This window comes from Morone saxatilis, unplaced genomic scaffold, assembly GCF_004916995.1.
Source record: "Morone saxatilis isolate NCDOM2014 unplaced genomic scaffold, NCSU_SB_2.0 Contig19, whole genome shotgun sequence".
Taxonomy (NCBI): Eukaryota; Metazoa; Chordata; class Actinopteri; family Moronidae; genus Morone; species Morone saxatilis.
The window spans coordinates 2,454,309-2,476,317 of NW_023339751.1; the positions used below are offsets into that span (position 1 = coordinate 2,454,309).

Consider the following 22,009-nt stretch of genomic DNA (forward strand, 5'->3'; position numbering starts at 1 on the left):
CGAGGTGGAAGTGCCGGTCCGTGATTCTCCGTCTCATCCTGGCTCAGCGGCCTGTCGTGAAGAAGACGACACTTTCCTGGGGAATTGATCTCCTCGCTTGTGCCCGGTGTCACGCACAGCTGGTTAATATCGGGGTAGGGGGGGTGGGTATCGTTACATTAAATCCAAGCAATTTCTCCCCAGTTTGAAGAAAGCCTGTGGCTCCTGTGGTTAAGCGCTGTGTTGTGGAGTAATTATAGCAGTAGAAACAACCTCTTGACACCTGTCTCCAATGAACACACTCAAACAATCACACTTCACACGAGTGCTTTTAATGACTGGCTCTTAGAGCGCCTGATAAGAATAAGAAGGCCTGTCTGCAGACACAGAAAGGAAGAGTGTTCCAATACATGTGCTGTGTCTGACATTTATACTGAAAATCTGTCTTTTAACTTATTGAAATCACTTACTTCATTATATGATGCTTTATTTTGTAAGACAGTCGTTACAGCTGTGAAAGGTACAAAAATTAGTAATTATCATGCTTGATTTGTTTACGTATCACAATTCAGTCATCATTATAGCTAGTGGTCGACAGATTTTTATTGGCTGATGTCGATATTTTGAGAGCAAGAGATCTAATGACGATATCAAAACAAAGAAAAATCATGTATAATTGAATCCTGTTCTGTAGGCAATTCAGCCATATGTTTATATCAGGATGCATGAGAGTTAGAGTACAGGGCTTGACTTTTTCACCACCTTCCCAAAACTCACAAACATTGTTCCGCAGCAGCCACACTGACGTGGCTGCCTGCAGATGTGTCTGTCGGCCTCGTGATTATCTCAAAATGCCAGATAGAAATAATTGGATGTTTATTGACCGGGTCCTGTCTACATGTTGAAGTGTCCTCGAGCAAGACACCTAATTGTGTAAGTGTATATGTTATATATGTTTGGGCAAAAGAGCCATAATAATAATTACATTAATAATAATAATGTAGACAGGAGCAGCAGAATGAGCTACCAGGGCGCCCTGTTGAGATACATTTTTGCAGGGAAATGATGCGAGTCATTTGTTGTAAAATTGTGTCCACAAGGTTTTAACAAAAATACTAAGTACATTCAAACCTGTTGATATTTTTTACAGTATGTGAGTGATCTTTGATATGGACTTTGTTTGAGCACAATTAGTTTATTTTCACTAAATTTAACTTTGGCTATTTAACTCTGAGCAGGCTTTGAAGTTCCTTTTTGGACTCGTCGGTATACATTATATTGCATATACTAAATTTTAAAAAGCAGGGATATAATGGAAAAAATCTGTCCTTTATAGTTAATTTGGGTCAACATTCAGTCAGTGATGTTGAGTCAGTACAAGATACGTAAGGTATAATACCCAACAAGACAAACCACCCAAGGTGAATGTGTCATTACGTGATATCAGATTGGTGCATAGACTCACATACTTAATGATACCCTGTTCACCATTTTAGGCTATTTACTATTTGTTTACAGTTTAATACTGTGCATTATTTCAGAACAGCAAACACATACTGCCTAATAGGTGTCTGAATATACTGTCTATAAATGAATGGACACCCGTTAGCCAGTAAGAGCTGAGAGTTTTCACTGGCCTTCGTATAAATATATGTAGATATATTAGACAATCCACAGAAATGTAGTCTCTATCAACTTTCATATATTATGGCAGTGAAATGTAGTTGCGGCTGTACTCACAGTCCGTGTTGCATGCTCTCCTCTTCATCTCTAACTTTCTTGTTGTTCTCCACTCTGGGCTGTCAAGAGCTTTAGAAATGATTTATGGTAACACATACACATCATGAAATCAGACAGCGATGGCTTGGTGGCAAAGTCAAAACCTAACTCAAGTCTATGCTTGTCCTTGAGCCAGTTGACTGCCAGTGTTTCCTAAAACGGCCCAAAGGTCCCAGAGCAGATTGAAAGAGGTAGGGATTGTTTGCGAGGTCCTCATTTGATTGCATTACCTACTCCTGGATGCCGTGAGGTTGAAGCCATCTTGACAATGAAGGCTAAACAAAACAACAACCTCTTCTCTCTCTCGCCTGGCAAATCCCCGTGACGGATATCAAGATGTCTCCAATACACGTAATGGACTTGGCAAGACCTGGGGTGGCTGGGCTTGGGCCTTCTACTCCATTCTGTCATCCAATCACCTTATTCTAATGCTATTGCATTGTTTAGTCAACCAGCCGTCCATTTACATCAACCCATAACCACACAGCCACACCACAGAAGCACTTAATAGAATTAGCAGGTATTGTGCAGCACATTTTAAACACATAGGCCATTTTAAACACACACACTCAGTCACTGCACCTCCCTCCCTGGGCTGGTGATCCCCCGCTTGCTGTCAGAGTAATGGCATCACAAGCTCTCCATGCAGCGCCTGCCTTTCCTCTTTAACTGTCATAACTCTATACTCTACCCACCACGGACAGTTTATTCAGATCTTTAAATGTGTAGCCAATATTGTTGTCATGTTTATGTTATGTACTACATATTAATAGCTCATAAAGCACATTTGTTGCATTATTAAATCATTTTTCACTCGCTCTTCATTAGGAAATAGGAAGCCAAAGCTCACGACTGAAACAGCCGGTTAATTATAGGGCTCATAATTTCCTAATCTGATTTTGGGGAATGTTTGCGAGTCTGTTCAGCTAGCCAGCATATAAATAGACAAACAAAAATGAAACAGCCACATGGCTGGGAATTTGCAGTCATATGCCCTCTCTTGCCCTTGACTGAATGCATTATTTTCCTTCTCAAACATCAACACTCCAGTGCCATCTTTTCAAACAAATTAGTCTCATATGCTTCCCCCCTTGTGATTAACACAGAGCAAATTCACATCAGATAACCCCAAAATTGTCTTAAGGCCTCATTTTGTAATGATATTAAATGGAGCATGTGTAAGTTTATTTGGAATGACTCATCTGCGGGGTCAGGAGAAATGAGCAATGCCTTTGTCCCCTAGCCACCACCCCCTGTTAAACTATTACCTATAAAAACAACCGTACACTCCCAGTCAGAGGGTGTGTCCTGCCCGGTGTAATAACGAGGGCCTTCCTCCTTGTCCCATTCCTCGGCCGATTGATTTTTGTTAGGAAAATTAATGCAGTCGCTGTAAGGTTCTGGAGGTCAGAGGTAGACGGGCTTCAGCAGATGAGGGGCGGTTCTGGGCAAACGGAAAGGCAACACGCTAGTACGGGATCTCCAGAGTCTGCCTGATGAAACTTACTGGGGGTTTGTTTGAGGGCGGAGCGTGCAGTAGCTTATGATGTATTGTCTCTGCGCTGTTTCATGCACACACCAAAATACATCTCCTATGATTGACCAAGCAAATATACAGGCCCATATATTGACTACACTCACTCACCCTAATGTTAGTTGGGCTTGTTGCCCTTGTTTTATGTTGTTCTGTTTGTTGTCTTGACAGCAGCTGAATGGCAGAGAAACATTTGACAATTAATTTGAAACTTCACTCCAGAACATACCTAAATGGTGTCTTATAAGCAAAGCATAACCATATTTCAGTGAGTAATGCTTCCCAAGTGGGAACCAATCTAACACAAAGGGTGCCCCAGTCAGCAGGGTCCCTGCACAAGTTCAAGCCACAATAGCACCCTGTGTGCACCATGCTGTAGCTAATTACCAACTCATTAAAGAGCCTTCTAATTAGATTGGATGTTATGCTCTTTGAGTTAAATTCGGGCTCTTAATTTTAACTGCCTAATTACATTTCTGAAAAAAAAACAAAAAAAACACATTTCAAAGCACTCCTTAGCCCACTGGAAATGAAGCATTCCTCAGAATGCTGAGCTACAGAGAACTGAATCTTCTCGTCTATGGATAATTGTTGATATAGAGGATCTAATAGAGTACTTTCAGCTGACATTGCATTCGCTCTGGTGGACTGTGGTGGGTTGGGCCAGCTGATTGACTGTCTGAACCAGGGGCTCCCTAAATAGGGGGCCACCTGCAGTAGTTCCCAACCTAGTTGAGGTAAAGCTGTGAAGTGAACAGCAGACATTTACACATGTCAAACACAGGTATAACTATAACTATTCAATTCATTGCATTAATTGTTTAAATAGAACCATATTTTGTCATTTATTTCACCTGTGAAAAAATGCTAACAAGGCTATCATGCCAGATTAGCAAGATTTATTCAGAAACAGTTAGCTAGCTGACTCTACTTTTCAAGCTATATGCTTTTTGGGAATGAGGGCTAGAGGCTGTGTCACAGACAATGCCTTCAGAATAGTCAAATTTTTATTTATTTATTTTTGTTTCTTGCCAAGTGGCAAGTAGATAGCTTGGGCCAATATACTACAGCTACATTTATAGCCTTAACCAATGCAACACAATACACAAACTAATACAATAAAATCCATCAATTCACCTCCACCTCACCTCAACCATATAGCGGGCAAAGGGGAAAGAAAGCTTGGTTTTTAATAATGTAGCCCTTGTTTGTGCACAGCCATTACTAAATCATCATGATGGCACCTGCAAAACCAAAGTCATGTCCAGTATTGAGTAGAATTAGTTATCAGATGTAACAGATGCACTGTACATTGCGTATTCTTCTCCACTGACATGTGACCTAATGACATACAATACAGTACCACCTGGTCATCTGTCGAGCACTCAAAGGGGCGACCCAGGAGCCTTGTTGCAGACCTGCATGGGCCCCTCCAAATCCTCTTTTCTTCCCACATTTCTGTGGGTGTGATATTTACAGGAGAGCAGACGTGGGTTTGCTGCCACTCTTGCCCCTGGCACAGGACCTCTGCTCACATCTTAAAGCTGTCCTTAAAGAGGGGCCACGGGAAAGGCCGGATGCTGCGATTGTACGGATAAAAAGAAACATCTGCGCAGGAAAAGTCCTCCGTTGTTCGCTCTTTTTTTATTTATTATTATAATAATACAATAAGAGGAAAAAACCCCATGACATAATTTCTTGTTATCTAAGAAGCTGAGGCTGCATTTACATTTGCTTTTCATGCAGCGTCCATGTGCTCTTAGGGGCGATGCACTGGAGTATAACTAAGCTAGCATGGAGGATATCCAACCATTTAAATCAAGCCTCTGGGAATTTTACATAACACATCATTGGCGAGCATTGGTTTTTACATAAAGACAAAGAAGGCCACAAAGAGCCACCGGACGGGCGTCTTAGCCTGAGACGAGCCGCTGCGTGTGTTTTTGCAGACTCCTCTAAAGCTTCACGGTCCTGTGGTCACTGTTGTGCTCAGAGAACGCCTCTGCTCATACCCAGACAGCACACAGACAGAAAGCTGCTTATTTTTTTTATACATCTAGGGGGAAAAAATGATTTTTCTGAACGCGACCTCAAAACTGAACCCTCTCCTCTGATGGGGTGACTTCTCGCCTTGATCTTGAGAGGAGCGCTCTCGAGCCTTCGGGCCCGAGGAGACACTGTAGACCACCATCGATTGTCCCTGTGTGCCGTGGAGGCTGTCATATTTTATAGATGCTCCGCGAGATGGCTCATGATCTAGACGATGTTGCCTTCATTTAGGAAGAGTTGTGTTTGTACTAAGGGAGGAGGAAGGGCTCTTGATACAGAAAAATGAGGACCTTCCTGATAAATTCTTCTCACAAGTGACAAAGTAATGCCACTAAGATGCAGCAAACTAATATATTTCATTATGGGACTCTGCAATAGAGCTGTATCTCATTGGGCAGCCAAGGATGCCACTTTGTCATTACAAGGCCACATGAGCGAGCCACAGGCAGCGTGGGACAGGGACAGAATCAAAGCTGCCTCTGGACAGAAGCTGACTGATTACTTTTCTAGCTGACATCACAGCTCTGACAGCTGTCCCAGGATCCTTAGGGAAAGATGAGTTTACTCAATACTGATTATTTGACATCGAACGCTGCTTATGTCACTGGTCACTTTACCCCAGATGTTGACGTGTGTATGCACATGTGCTTCACCTCTACAAATGCAGGATAATGTTATAAAAAAGTGAAATAAACAAGTTGTGCATTCAGCCAAGATAAAAAACTTTCAAACTTCTTTACAGTCTTCATTCAACCACAGTGATCAGTTAAAATTATATTGCTTCCCTTCTCCCTACAGCCTGTATGATCCTAATTCAATCAATTCTTTCACAAATGAGGCCACATGAATAGGCGTAATATTAAATCAGATAATAATATAGATTGATGAACAGTCCATGACAACATTAGCAGCCATTCCAAAATGCAGAGATGAAAAAAAAAAAAAAAAAAAATCAATGAGCTCAAAGACCTGTCATTTGCATGGGCCTCTTCCCCTAATGGGAATACTTTTACAGCAGGGAATTACAAGTTGAAATATTCTTTTTGATTATTGGACATCCATAGCCAAATATGATTTACATTAATGAGCATAAGTATATTAAAGGCATTTTATCCCCCAGCATCCGAAACAATTGAATAATGGCTCTGGCAACCAAGCAGTGGCCTGAGAAAATAGAGAGGAGGTAATGTCACTTTAATTACTAATGGATACCTCAATTGTTCAGACTTTGATTTTTCATCTTTGGGAACAATCTAATAAGGCAAATATTCATCATCTTCATATCCCCTTTTAAAACGATGATTTTGTCAAGCCCAGACAGCGTAGTTATTTAAAGAAAGTGGCCATTTACCATGCTGGCCTCTAAGATCAACGGTTTATTTGAAGATTGCTTTCAAAAGATTATTTTCCTGTGAAGAAAGAAGAAAGGTCTTTTCATGCCCAATTGCAGATGTCTGATACACTTAGGCTTGACGAGTTGACCTTGTTAGCGGGGACATACGTTGTAAAATTTCCCTGTAGAGCTACCATTGTCCCACATATTGCTCTTCAGTGTTTGTCATTGGATGAATGTTACATCCTGTTTTAGTATTAGTCGCGGTTGTGCAATGATTAAATTGCGCAGTGCAGTGTTTTGACCTGAGCTTTATTATGGAGTTACAGAACAATCTTAACATAGCTGTGTGTAAATCATGAGGTTGGGTGACCTTAAAAGTGCTCAGCTTGCTTTGTTAAACTGCTCTAGTCCACAGCAAAATGACCAGAGCATGAGACATAGCAGAGTAGCCTCTGACATTGCTCTTTAATTAGGTTAAAACACTCTCTGTTACACACATAACACACAACACATAAAAATCATATATATATATATATATAATATGTATACAACGTCCTGTGACCTCTTGAGCCATTGAAAATATATTGTTAAGTAACTCTAAACGTGTTTAAACGTGTTAAGATTAGGTGACATCAACAAACTGCAGCTTGATAAGGATTTTGTACCGTTGCATGCAGGGAGAATCTCTATTGCCAGAGCCTTATATACCAAGAAAAGCTTAGAAAAAACTAACCTTACCGTATCTACTTCTCTGGTGTTATGTTTTCACAACAAATTACCACTATTGGAGATTTTTAGTTGTCTAGAAATTGTAGTATCTAAACTTATAAATGACCTGTCACAGCTTTCGAAAATGCAAAATTGATTAGATAAGCTCAGCAATGGGCATGGTGTCTGAATTTCAATTTGATTGGTTGATTAATTGGGGGGGGGAAATCAATTTGTAATTTAAATATTGTTAAAAAATACCAAAAAACGTTGAGGCAGCAGAGGCCGAGATATCCTGGCTTTTAGTCTTTAGTATTGGTCGAACTCCAGAAACACTAGATCCTACACTTCCCATAATGCTTTCATTTCTCATTTATACTTTTTAAGAAATCAGGTTCAGAGTCATATTATTTACACAAAGCAAATATGCAGGTGACCCTTTGTTGGATATTTAGTTTATGTGTATGTATTCTTGATTGACACCAGAAGAAACATCATCCCAGTCTGACTAACCTGCATCACCACTGGCTACTTTCTTATTTTGTGCCTACACTTACACTGCAAGTTGTACCTGTGTAAAATTGCACCCTCACCATGGAGTCTTTTAATTCATTTTCACCATGAATTGACTGTTCTGCTATGCAAAGGACATTTTGCCCAGCCTCCTTAAGAGGTCAGCAGTGGCGCAGGCCCCACAGGTGTAATCCCATTTAGTTTGATCCTCTGTTTTTATGTCCTCGTTAAAAGCTGCTGAAGTAGCAACATGGTATTAGTAAATACGCAGCTGGAATATATATGAGCATTAATCATGCTTTGTAGTGAACGGACCTTGCTGCCTTACTGGAAATTGGGGACTGTGCAGAAATGATGCATTGAATTAAATGTAGATAGTTATACTTTAATTAGGACTGGAGTTATGCACCTTTCCTATACAGCATGTATTACATCAAAATGTGCACCACCACATTTCTTTCTTATTGCTTTATCAGAAGGCATTTATTCAAACCACTATCTCTGAAAAAAGAAACAAGGTGCTATTACTGTGCGTATCGAACATTTTTAACAAAGTTATCAAACTCTTCCATCTGGATTATGCGGAAGAAGCCAATGGGGAAAAAAAGCCCAGGCATTATAAAGAAGCTCTTTTAAATTCTGAGTCATATCATGTATACGCGTATTCACTTTTCTTTTTTTTGTTGAATGTCATTGCTGTGATGGTTTTATTGCTTTAGACCCCTCTGCCGGGCAGGTTAGAGGAGCGACTGCACGACTGATGAGCGTGGCAGGAAATTGGCAGATGGAAGCATCCATTTCACCGCTAATTAGGGGGTCCAGAAGCCCGCCGACTGACAGGGTTCAACTGGGCAATGTAGTGCCTGCCAGCTCCCATCCCGTGCGCTTTATAAAACGCTCTTTAATTCCCCGGCACAATATCATTAACTTTGTAAGTGGATGAACACAATGGACAAGCAATTTAATTAACTTCTACCATTGAATGTTGGAGGGGAGACTAAATGAAATTAATGCACAATATTTCCCAGGGAGGCAGCCAACCTTGGGAGTGGGTCTGGATTGTTGGCAGGTCAGGCGCTGCCGTGGGTTTGGCCAATTATGCCTTGTTTAGACCCATCCATAATATTTTCCTCAAAAGAAAATAAAATCAGTGGTTTTGAGATCAATCATGAGCGCATGTCGCTCTGCATTCTGGGAGATTTTAGAATAATGAAGTGGAAGCCCGGAAGCACTCTGCCAGAAGCCTTAGGAGTCTACAGAGCTAAAATACAGGTATCATAACTGCTCCATACAGCAATGGGGGTTTACTTGAAATAGACAATCAATAAATGAATGGATGGAGGTTGGTTTGGGAAATGTAGCAAATACAGCGGTTTCTAATTGTGGATCTAGGGATGGCGATATCCGTTGGTTGGTCCAGATTGAAATATCTCAACAACTGTTGGATGGATTGCCAAGGAAGTTTGTACAGACATTCACAGTCCCCAGAGGTTGAACCCTAATAACTTTAGTCATCCCTCAAATTTTCCTATAACACCACCATGAGGTTGACATTTTTTTTAAGCACAGTGCCTCATCAACAACTGTTGGATGGATTGCCATGTATTTCTGTACAGTCATTCATGTTCACAGGATTAATCCCGATGCCTTGGGTTATTACCTGATGTTTTAAAGTCAATTTTTTCACATTGAGTAAATGAGATTAGGCTGTTCATATTGAAACATTTAGATTAGTTAGTTACTTGGAGAAAGCCTGGGAGATGAACAACAAAGCGCAATATTGGGATGAACTGTAGGTATGTAGCAGTTCTGTTCAGTGTATAGTATTTACAATATATTATTTGACAGAATATAGAAGTACTTCATAATGTGGTAATTTATTTAGTTTCTGTTTTTTTTTTCTACTTTTTGCATATCTATTACCGTTTTTATAAGATAGCGGTGTCATGTAAACCCATGTGGGATGCCAGATGTTTGCACAGAAATAAAACTGAAATATGAACTATAAACAATTCAGTGAAATATCTCTACATCGACAATATGGATTGGCACAATTTATGGTATGGGTATTCATGGTCTCTGGAACATGAATCTTGATTTTGGTGATCCCTGACTTTTCCTACAGCGCCACCTGCAGGTTGACATTTCTGGTTCATAGGGAAATGTTTGATGCATTTTGATGCAGATGTTCATGGTCCTCTCAGTGAACTGTTGGTGATCCTTTGACTTTTCATCTCACTCCATTTATCATCAAGTCAAAATTTAAATTTTTCTTATCTATCTAACTTCATTATCTATTTGGTTTTCTTCGCAATGACCATTACAGCCTTGCAGAGCTGCTAGCGTGGCCGTAAGACTCTTAGTCTTGTTGGTTTTGGAAGCATATGTTACAGATACATTATTACAGCACTTTAGTATGAAGGGCCTCATCTGATAATATTTTGATGCTGCAGGTCAGTATTATCCTCTGTAACCACAATACCAGTCAAAATGAGGTTCAGGTGGTCTGGATCTGCTGTTCCTGTTTTAATTGTAAGGGATCAATACTAGTCCTGCTTTGCCGTGTAAACCAATTTTCTCTCAAGGTTTGCTCATGAGGTCCCTCATAGGGACAGCAGCAGAGCATTAAGGAGAGTAAGCTTAACTTAAATCTTAATTACTGTGAAATAAATGAGTACATTTATGTTAACATGTTTCCTTTTATATATCTTTATGCAGCCTAATTTCTTCCCTCTGTCCCTTACCTATCCCCCCCCCAACACACACACAACCACCACCCCAGAGACAAGGGCTCCTTCAGGACGTGACGGATGGCTCCAACACTCAGGCTGCTTTCAAATCACAGGAAGTGACAGAGGAAGTTTTAATGAGAGTTTTGTCTGTGTATCCAGTCAGGCTTTCCAGGCAGCCGATGAATAATAGACACTGTGGCTCAATACTCTGAATACTCAATCAATGGCACTGGGAGAGGGCCTTGGCAAACACATATGGCAGCCCTGGGGTGGGCGGTGGGCTCAGGAGGGGTAGAAAATACTAAGGCTTCTCCATCTGTATCTCTGGGCTGAAAAAGCATGCCATCTCTATTGATGCTGCTCACTTTTGTGCCGGGGTGTTTTCCTTGCCGGGGATGACAAACAGGCTGTTTGTGCAGTATTGGAGATTTGTGCAGAGAGGCTCCTGTGAAGGTGCTCTTTTAGCCCCAGATCCTGCATATCAATGGGTCCCTTGCTGGGACACACAGGGCTGATCTTGAAATGGATATGTGGATTCTTACATTCAGTTGCTACACACAGCATGCTGTTCTATTGTCTGCTGAAGGATTCACCCTTTATGCTTTGATTTGGAGTGTGTTTAGAATTTAGCCATGTATGAATGCTGGTCTTAACTGACTAATGAGGATATTATGTACCTATTAGTCAGAGCTTATGTCTTTGCCTCCCTCTCTAAGTTGTTTTGACAGAGCATGTGTTTCTGATATATCGCAACACCATTTCTTCGTGACAGCATATCTGATTGACCTTTTCCGATAAGACCGCGTGTGTGCGTGTGTGTGTGCGTGTACATTTGTGAGTTGTTTTTGGTGGTTATGTTTCTATGTGCAGGTTTATGTGGAAGTGTGGCATCACTCGCAATCTGACAGATGAGGGGACTCCAGGGATTTCTGAGCAATGAGATATAAACTGGAAAACAGCCCATTTTGTCTCTGCTGTCTAGAGGGCAAAATGCCACAGAAAACCCTGAGGGGATATTTCTCTGAGGTGGCTGTAACACGCCTGTAGCCTGAACATTGAGATGTGCAAGTACGGTAACACTTTAAAGGAAGTGCTGTTAAAGAGCCATTTTATATTATTATTATTTTCATAGTTTTGGCCATCCTACCTGTCAGTAATAATGAGACTCTATTCAACATTTTTTAAACGGACCTCAGACCATCAAATTAAAAAGAAACTGAAGGTGAACAATACATTTTAAAAATATTCTTGTCTGTTGTAAACATCCATCACATTTTATACACATTCTTATTTCAGCTTTGACATACCTATAGTTGTGCGCACACAAGAGTTAAGGTTTTTTTGCCTTATCGGTTAAGCTGCTAATCATTTTCTGTACAAATTGTTTAATCTGTAAAATGACAGAAAATAGTTAAAATGCCCACCATTTTCTCTCTGAGCCCAAGTAAACATCTTCAGATTGCTTCTTTTCTCAAACTCATGGTCCAAAACTGAGAGATATTCAATTTAGTATCATAGAAGACTAAGAAATACAGAACATATTCTCATACAGAAAAAAAAGAAATGACTAAAACGATTGATTTCCAAAATTGTTGCCACTTAATTTCTGTAATTAAATCTCTTCCTAACACGAACACAGCCTTTTTGTACAATGAGGGATTGTAACCGACATTTCAGTTTTTCCTCCAAATGAAGTGGTTTAAATAATCTGTTTAATTGAATCTGATTTACAACCTGTCTGGTCATCTCACTGCTGGTGTACTTTCCCCTGTTGGAATTTGTTGTTGCCATAAAATTAGTATGAATAATGTCCAAAACTACAAAAATAAAAGTTGTAAAATACAGAAGTTATGCTTAAAGGTTGACAAAAAACCAACAGTAGCAGAGGTGATCCACTAAGAAATGAGACAGAATGTGGTGCAACATATCGTATTGCCAGATTCTTGCCAATACACAGTCCTAGTAAACTGGGAGCTCAATACTGGGGCCTCAGTTAACCTTCTTATTTAAAGTACAATCTTTATCATAGCACCACAAGAGTGGAACCCTCCTCCTGTTACCAAGAATAACTCCTGTAAATACAATGAACAATAATCTAAAATACTTCACTTCATCAAAAGGATCTGGTCATACAACAGTTAGTACAACATGAAATGTCTTGTAGAAGTAATTCTGTGTACAAAGTTCAAATGTATAAAACCTGAACACAGTTAAAAAAAAAAAAGAATAATCATATCCTAAAAAAAACAATGGTGTTCTGCCACAGTTAACATCCTTTGAGTAAGCTTGTTAAAGTGCATCATCTATTTTCCTATTAAAACCCTCATTGGACACACATGCTCACTGATGTGCTCCACAAACCCATAAGCCTGCACTTTGCTAGCATCTGGGGGACAGCAGAACATTACCCTCGGAAGTTGTACAGTGACACTGTGATGACACTGGAGTGTGTATGTGTCAGCTCTCCTGGGACTGGCCACTCTCCCTTAGCACAGATTGGAGGTGAGACCTTGAAGAAAAATTATTACTTTTATGTTTGCTTTATGGCTCATTTTTCACATTAAACGCAGAAAATCTATTCAGGGGTCACAGAATTCCTGCTTCTCTTCGTCGGCCAGAACTAATTTTTGCAGCCCTCGGTATCGATAAAGCATTCAGCGGAGCAAAGTATGCAGGCTATGTACTGCAGCTCTCAAGTCTCTATTTTCCACCAGCCAGTCTATTGGGACTTGTTCAGCCCATATCTGCTGGGGTTTTGGAAATGTCAACTACACTCTTGTACGAGCACACACATGCACACGGACGGCGAGCACGGCGGCCGTTGTGTCAGTGTGCCCTTATCTGTGAGCGGCGTAGCCAATACAACTCGTGATAAGAGATAGCATTGCCAGAACGAGTCATAAAACCCCAGCTTTTATGGCGCGGTTATTGTCTTTCTGTCTACAATTATGGTGATTACTCATTTCCCCTTACCTCCCCCGCGGCCCTCATGGTGCACTTAATAGACTGCATTTTACTAATGGAAAATTAAGTAGCCGCCGTGGCAGTGGGGTTTATAAATATGTAAAATATACTTTTAATTATTTCAAGTGAATCTGGCAGCTAATCAATAAAGAGGGACGTGACAAACATACGTTTGACACAGGCCATTGTAAAGCTACTGGTAAAAGATAAGCATGGCCTGTCAGCGCAGTCCAGCCCTAATGAATATTTTGAGGCTGTCATGTAAGGAGACAAATGGATTAATTGCGCCCTGCTAATATAATAGCTTCTTCATGAAGAGTGCAGGAGGGAGGCAGAGGAGAGGAGAGAGAGCAGAGCAGCTGCTGGGTTCTGAACCCCGATGTCAAATAAATATTTATTAGGGTTGAGGGTTAAGTAGATTTTTGCGATTACACGGATAGCCACTTAGGCATAGTTGTTTATCATTTATTTGAAAATTGATTCATGCCGATTTGTTTGATGTCATATTAATTTTATTTTTTTGGTACTCTCGGGGCATTGAGGGCCTGCAGAGGGATCGGCTTCTGCTGAGAGAGAGACAGTGGCTGTTTGGAATTAGAGTGAAGGGTTTAATCATTTATTTTTGTATTATTATTATTTATTTTATTTTTTTTGCAGACAAAAAAAAGACCAATCATTAATCAGATTTTGGCATCAAGTACAGATTTTCTTTAAGTTAGTGGGTGTACTCTGTAGCTGACCATTATCTTCATACTCAATTCATTTGTAGAGTATTTTTCACATTAATTGATTGATCATTTGTGAAATTTTTATATTCCTTTTTTGTTAGTGTTAACCCAAAGATATTAACTTTACAATACTATACTAGCAGAGAATGGCAGAAAATCTTCATATTGTAGCAACTGGAACCAGTGAATTTCTTTCTTAATAAAACATTTGTTAAGTTTATTACATTTCTGTCAATCAACAGATCAATTAATTGTTTCAGCAGTAGGACACTAACTTTCCAGAAAAATTGCAGTTCCACTATTTAACCCTGACATATATGCTTTTTTATCTGTAATTTCCCATGTGTCATTTTTCAAAATTGTCATTTTTACTTGACTACCCGCTGAAATATTCACACAAACAGCAGCGGTTAGCATAGTGGCACCATTTTGACAAATAGCGCGGCTTTTCCCTCCCTCGGCCTGTTTTCCGATCCATCTCTGTCTCCAAGTCTGTTGTTGGCACTTTAAGGTGAAAGAGAACATAAAGACAAGTGAGCACAAATAAGTGTTGGGGCCCTTCCTGGAAGCCGTCCTCTCGCAATGGGAAGCTGTGACCTTGAGTCCTGCTTTCGCCCAACGGCGTCCCCTCTCATACACGCACCCCCCCACCTCCCTCTCCGCTTTCTCTCTGTCCTCCGTCAGAGCAGGAGAAGGAATGAGGGAGCGAGGGAGGGGAGGGGAGAGGAGCGCGGCGCGGGGCTCGGGTCACCAGCCGCTGTTCTCATCAATTAAATGTGCGACAGTGTTTTCCGTCGGCTGAACTTATATGTCAAGGAGATGGGCAGGACCTCATGTTTGTGCTTTTGACAAATCAGCAAATGTTTAATCTCAAGATGTGCCGGCGCTCATAAATAATGCAGGGGCCGGGCCCAAACTCTCTCCCAGTGTGCCGGGGAGAGGCGTCTGCACCCGGCCTCAATAGGAAAACGCAGGAAAACCCTCCAGACTAAATCCTTCTTCATGCCTGGAGCCTTTTCTTCCGCAGATGTCTCCTCCTTTCGATCACACCCCTCCAGCCTCCCTTCATCACCCCTCTTTCTTTTACTGTACCTGAGCTTGAGGATCCTCTCCTATCTTACCTCGCAACGTCGCTGTTTTCTGTCTAACTCTCTTTGTCTTTCCCCATCTTTTCTCTCTGCTCGCTCTTGTTTTGATTTGGTCGCTCTGGTCTTTAAAGTAAAAGTTACTCACCACCCTATTGCCTCTCTTTTCGAGGGCAGAAAGGAGACTCAGAATTATCCCGAGCCAAAGGTCTGCTATCTCAAAGACACAGGGGATTGAGCTTGAGCTTTGCCTCCATTTGCCCTAAATGTAAAGAGGGCAACAGAAAGCAGTGTAGTGGACTGTGAACCGCGTCAAATCCCCCTCTGCACGACTCTCACTTCTTCCCACAGACTTTGATTGGCTTGTTCCCCGACTGGGAAAGTTTCCTGATTGTTCACAGGGAAAATTAAGATTTTAAGCCTATTGAAGTTGATCTTTGCTCATTCAAAAGTCCATCTGAATGTGTCCTTTGAAAGCTCAAATTGTTGACTCGCCACATTAGAAGACTCTGAGCCCGAGAATGGGGTGTACAGAGACTGTGCTGAGGGTACTGTACTGAGAGCACGTTGCACCTGTTGTTGTGTAGCTGATGGTGTGCAGTGTTTGTGGCTTCTTATTGAGCCGAGCTACGGGAAGTGTGCTCTGGAGTGTGTTAAAGAGTGAGGCTCTGTACTTTAAGCCCAGTTTATTAGTCAAGCATTCTCGCTCTAGGTCAATCCTTTGCACACACAACACTGTGAAAAGTTCTGAGCAGCGTTCTCGGAAACTGGAGAAATAATGTGATAAATTGTAAATCCTGACTGGTTGGAAATTTAGAAAAAATGCTGGGAAATGTAGGAGTTTTATTCCCCTTTCATGTGGAGAATCTTTATCTGTGAATTGATTTGATAAATAGATCTGGATCCTGGACTGCTTCCAGATCCAGTAAAGAAATCTTGAAAAAGTATGGAATCCTTTATGGAAAATATGTCCAATCTCACAGATACTTTTCCTCTTGCAGGCTCTCGGAAGTTTCTACTTTATCCACGAGTCTTTGAAAAACATCCACCAGTTTGATTTCAAAGGTGAGTGCTCCCTTCCAACACAATCCCACATATACATCATCACCACTGTCTCCAGATGAAATCCGTGCCCCCTCATCCCACCCCTGCATGTCGCACACAACCATTTGCGGGCTATTCCCGCTTCCATCAAAACCAGCAAGCTAAGATTGGCTTTGAGGATAATGTAAAGGGAGGGGGACAGAATGGTAATGCTTATTAATATTAGGATTTAATTCATAAGATTTCAGGCCTACAGTAATGGTGTGCGGCAGGTTATTGGACAGTTACGGCGGTCTCATCAGCCTGCGGTGTCAGAGGGCCCCGGGGTCCGGCGGCCGCGCTAATTAAAGAGGGGATATAGATGTGGAGGCGCCTCGCTTCCTATTAGACCCAAGTCAGCATTAGCACCAGTTACCCCAGTGAAGGACAGGGCGAAGGTGGGGGAGGGGTTGAGAGGGGAGAGGACCACCCCTGATGTACACACTAAAGATTTCATTTAAAGTCAGAATTACATAAACTCCTGTACACACTGCGCTTTGTTGGCCTTTTCCATAGCTGACATTTTGACTTGTCATAGCAGAAAAAGCACAGACGTTAACTAACAACATTAACACGGGCTCTGTTCTGTTCCCAGTAAGACGAGCCAGCACTCACGATACCAGGACCCTGAAACCTGCAGCTAAATGGAAATAAATCATCATTCATATTGACACTTGTGCTTTTCCTACTGTGACATGTCAGAATTTCTTCCATAATAATGGCCCAATGGATGCTCAATAAGAGAGACTTTTGCTCTTTTGGTGGTTTTAGAGAAATTCAGCTTCACAGATTGTGAATACAGTCACACACAGATCAGTATGAACGGGGTTCACAGTACAAAAAGAACTGGAAAAAAACCTGCAACTGTACACAATTTCATATTCCTTCCTCATGAGGAATAAATTATGCAAAAACTAGATAAAGTAGATTTTCTTACTTTTCTTTTCTTTCTCTACTTTTCTTTTTCTTAGATGTTCTTACACCCCTAATTGACACCAGTTCTCCCTCACACGCGTTTAATCAAGTCACTGTTGGCAGCAATGCTCGTTCATGAGCTTGAATACGGACTTTGTGGTCACATTGGTTCTGTTGAAGTGCCAAGTCAGGTTTATGTGTGTGGCCTAAAATCACAGCATGCCCCAGAAGACTAACACAGGACTTAAAATGAGGAAAATCCATCAGGACAGATCCGTCTTCCAATATTGACAGACAGACAGACATACACAGTAAAAAGCAGAATCATTGCTCCTGATCGGCCCAGTTCAATCAGTGTTCATGTTATTGTGAATACAGAGGGACATCTTCCTGTGAGAGGCATAGATTTGAATTGTACCTATGTTTGACCTCTCACACTCACTATCCAGCTAAATGCAGATGTTCTTCGCTCTGACCAGCAGGTGGTGCAGTTGTCTGAGGAAGCCAGTGCTGCTCTGGCTTTCAGTGAGCTCTGATGTATTAGGAGATTCTGACTCAAGTGGGGTCTCCAAAAATTAACACACCATGGTTGTAACAATAAAAACTGTCTTTCTCCCCTTTTCCTTGCTCTGTTTCTCTTTCCTCTTCTCCTTCTATCTCTGTCGATCTCCACTTTAGCCAAGAAATTCAAGAAGGTGGTAGGGAAGGAGACCTACTCAGAGACACTAGAAAGCACACCCTCACTGGAGAAGGAGAAGTTTCCACAGGACTACTTTCCTGAGGTGGGTAACTTCTGATGATGGTTATGTCTAATGACGGCTTTCTGTTGAGACAGATATCACAGCAAGAGGTGGAAATGTGTCATGATGAATGAACACACAGCTCTTATACATTGTATACAGTATGTAGCTTTAATAAAGCAACCAATTACTCATTTGAAATACAGTATTTTTTTACCTGTTGTATATAATGAGTACAAAAAAGAATGAATATTCATATATTTCCCCTAAACAAGATTAATATTAATAATAATAATAATAATAATACAATCATTGAGTTCTGCTAAACTTAATATTATAATTTATACAAAAAAATAAACTTTAAATAGATTTTTAAAATGCACCTTCGTTTTCTATGTATCATTTTATTATTTGTTATTTTTCAGTCCAATTTTTTTTCTGCTTCAAGGAAGTCCTGCTGACACAGGCCCGATTTGAAGACAAATCAGTCAAAAAATTCAAATCAAGAAACGGAGAAAGTCCTCGTTGTGTCTGCCGTGTCCCGCGGAGCAATTCTCTGCTCACTTCGCTGTGTTCAGTTTTTCTGGTTTTTCGGTGCAGTGTGTGCCATCAGAAGGGGAGCTGAGCGCTGAGCATAGCTGTGCTGATATAGTAATAAAGAGCACGACCGCCCGTGTGTCATCCCCGCACTCCCCACTCATCTGTCAACCATGCTCCGACGGCCGCCTCTGCAAATATATGCAAAACAGATGGATACGGCCCCTTCACACACTTCCCCCCAATTTCCGTCTCTTTCACACACTGCAGGACTCCCCACCCTGAGCCACCCTAGACATACACACAAACATGTGCATTCATACACACCCAAACAGCTTCACGTTCTCAGGTTTTCCCACTTTCCCATTCCAGAGATGATCTAAAACCAATTACACTGATTGAGGCGCAAAGCCATTTAGAATGATTACAGCAGAAGCATTGTTCTGCGTTTAACAGGACAAGCAAAGAAAACCACAAAACAAACCTGGCATGGCACAGCGCGAGAGGGATGAGGGGAGTGATGTAGAGAGAAAGGAGGTGTGTTGGGGGGTGTGGGGGGGCAGATGAGAAAAGTTTTGCCCGTTGATTTATGCCTCTTTCCCGGCTGGGATATGAATCTGGGATGATGCTCCAGAGAGCAGCACTCCAGATAATGTTAGCCCATTTAAAAAGAGCAGATTTGTGTAGTCTATCAGGGTCGCCGAGTATTTTTTTTTCTCCTCCTCCTGCCCCCCCCTCTCCTCCGGCCCCTCCGTAGTGAGAAATTGGTTGTTATCATAGATCACAGATACTGCTCAAACCTCTTATGAAAGATGAATTAATTTCACTAATGCTTTAATGCAAAGCTCTCATGAGGGAGGCAGACTGGTGATAACCCCTGCCTCGTCCCCGCTTCCTCCGCTAGTGATTTATGCCCTCTTTTAGTAGATGAAACCGCCTAGATTTGCCATCCATCTGCAGCTTTGAGGAATCCTATTACACGGGGATCTTGGACGGGACGGAACGCCACACACAGTCCCCCAAACCAGTTGCTCAAATCCCAGCTCTCAGTTTTGGGTCTACATGTGTGGAGTAATTGCAGCAACAAATGTAGAAAGATACCTGAACCGTTAAGTTAATGAGAAAGGCACAGAGGTCAGGTGTCTTATTTACATGCTCACAACCAACCAATGCTAACAAAAAATCATGTGTGTGAAATTCATCCAGTTTGTCAGACAGAATCCTCTGAGGGAGGCGAGAGAGTGACAGCAGACAGCTCAGGTGGCCGGTGGGAGACTGATGTGTGTGTTTCTCTGCCTGTGTCTTACCTTTACAGTCGCCCATTAATAAAGTGTCACTGAGCGAGTGGCTGATGACATCATGGTGGGAGGGCCTGCTGTGTGTGCGTGTTGGTTTGCGTGTATAAAAGAGACACAAGGGTCTGTGTGCAGTGTTTTAATCATGCATGAATCTGCTAATTATTAGAATTGTGAAGCATATCCACCACAATCTCCCAGAACCCGAGGTGATGATGCATTTAAATTAGTCTTTTTTTCTACAACCCAAAGATATTCAATTTACACCGATATAAAACAGAACCAGAAAAAGCAGAAATATACTCACATTTAAGAAGCTGGTGTAATATTTTCCATTTTTACGTGATTTCATCAGTGGACTCATCCATTAATGGACTAATTCTACCTATTGTCCAACCAGTGTGGAACAAACAGAACAAACCGAATAATATTACTTAGCGCTTTGATATGCTCATGATGGCTTTCCTATTTCAGCTCCTAAAAGTGGCTAAACTCAGCATCATAAAATAAAATATTGGGTAAAATCACTTCCATTCACACTTCCTGCTCGTGGCCTCTCCTGCTCCTACGGTAGTTTGATTCTGATTTAAGTGACAACCCCTCCATATGCAAAACATCACTTCTTTCCGTAATCCCACCGTGAGTTATAGCCGTAAGTGAGGGAGAGCGAAGCGGGGACATTAATTGAAATGCTGAATAAGAAGGAAGTGGACAAAATTGTGGGCGCATTTCTTTTGAAAGGTCGCCGTGATGGATTTGGCGGCTTGTCGTTTCCCGTTGTTCCGTCAATCTCTCCGCCGCCCCAGTGGGCATTAATATATTTATTTGTTTGGCGCAGTAATACATGCCTCCAAAAACCATTGCATCATAAGGATTTGTCATTGCCTTATATAAATAAAGTATACGACCCAGACCTTAATGTGCCCTTGCTATTGATTGTTTTACACAGCCGTAGAAAGAAAAAAAAACAGAGAGAGAGAGAGAGAGAAGGGAAGGAAATTGCGGACAGGCTGTAGATCAACATCCATATGAGTTTGTATTTGTTGTTTGGCACCACGAGCGTGTCCATAAAAGCATTGACTTTTCATACCCTTTTAGTGCCCTCTGTAGTAAGCTCTGATACGGGGGCCGTGATTACTTTCAAGTTCTGCCCCCGATGAAAGTTAACTTCCCTCATGTTTTTCTCCTTTTGATTTAAACGCAGCACGTGATTCATAGATGCGATGCGTGCGTTAAGGAGATGAAGTCATTTAAAACTGGTGTTGGCTTGTAAAATGCTCCCAGAGTTTATCACCAGACAAGACACCTGTGACACAGATGCTGTTCTCCGTGACAGGCGTGATCCACGAGACTGCAAGGAGCTCATAAACGAGGGGATAATGCTGAAATGAGGGCTAAATGAAGGCTTTCTACACTCTTTTTGTGTATACAGAAGGATCAGAAAAATCCTGATTTGGCAACTCAAGCAAAATTCCCATTTCGGCTCCTTTTTGGCTGTTTAAATCCGACGATTCTCTTCCGTCTTCTTGAATTTACCATGTGAATCCTCAAAGCACTTGGCATTCCTACATCGTGTCTGCTGCTATATTTGAGTGGTGACAATGACAGACACTGCACTCTGTACATGTGGTGCATCTTTATCCGAGGCGCACACACTCACTGTCCAGTCATATAAACCCTATGTGAGGCCCTCTCTTATTTGATGGGCCCCCCCTGGATGATGGAATAAAGATAAATGTGACTGTCCACCAGGGCTCAAATCAATCAGCGTTTGTGTGTATTACTTATTACTCACAGTGCATTTCTGTCACAGGGCTTTTGTGTAACCCCCTCCTCGTTCTCCCCCCACCCTTCCTCCCTGTCCTGCACTCTTCTATCACCCCCCCTCCAAACATCACCCCGCCATAATGTTATTTATGGGGGTCGGACTTTGAGCTGAAATATAAAAAAGGTCAAAGAATCAAACGGGATGGACCGGGAAACGGTGGCGGGAGGGTGTTTTGGACAAGTAGGGTGTGTGTGTGTGTCTGTG

General features: G+C 41.5%; 1 protein-coding gene across 1 annotated transcript in view; it reads left to right on the forward strand.

Moving 5' to 3' along the window:
- Positions 1-22,009, forward strand: part of LOC118329499 (inositol polyphosphate-5-phosphatase A) — a gene marked incomplete in the record, with an annotated part of 110,765 nt that overhangs the window by 41,292 nt on the left and 47,464 nt on the right. The window contains 2 exon segments of the mRNA XM_035663716.1: positions 16,409-16,472; positions 18,084-18,187. Coding sequence (XP_035519609.1) covers positions 16,409-16,472; positions 18,084-18,187 — 168 coding nt within the window.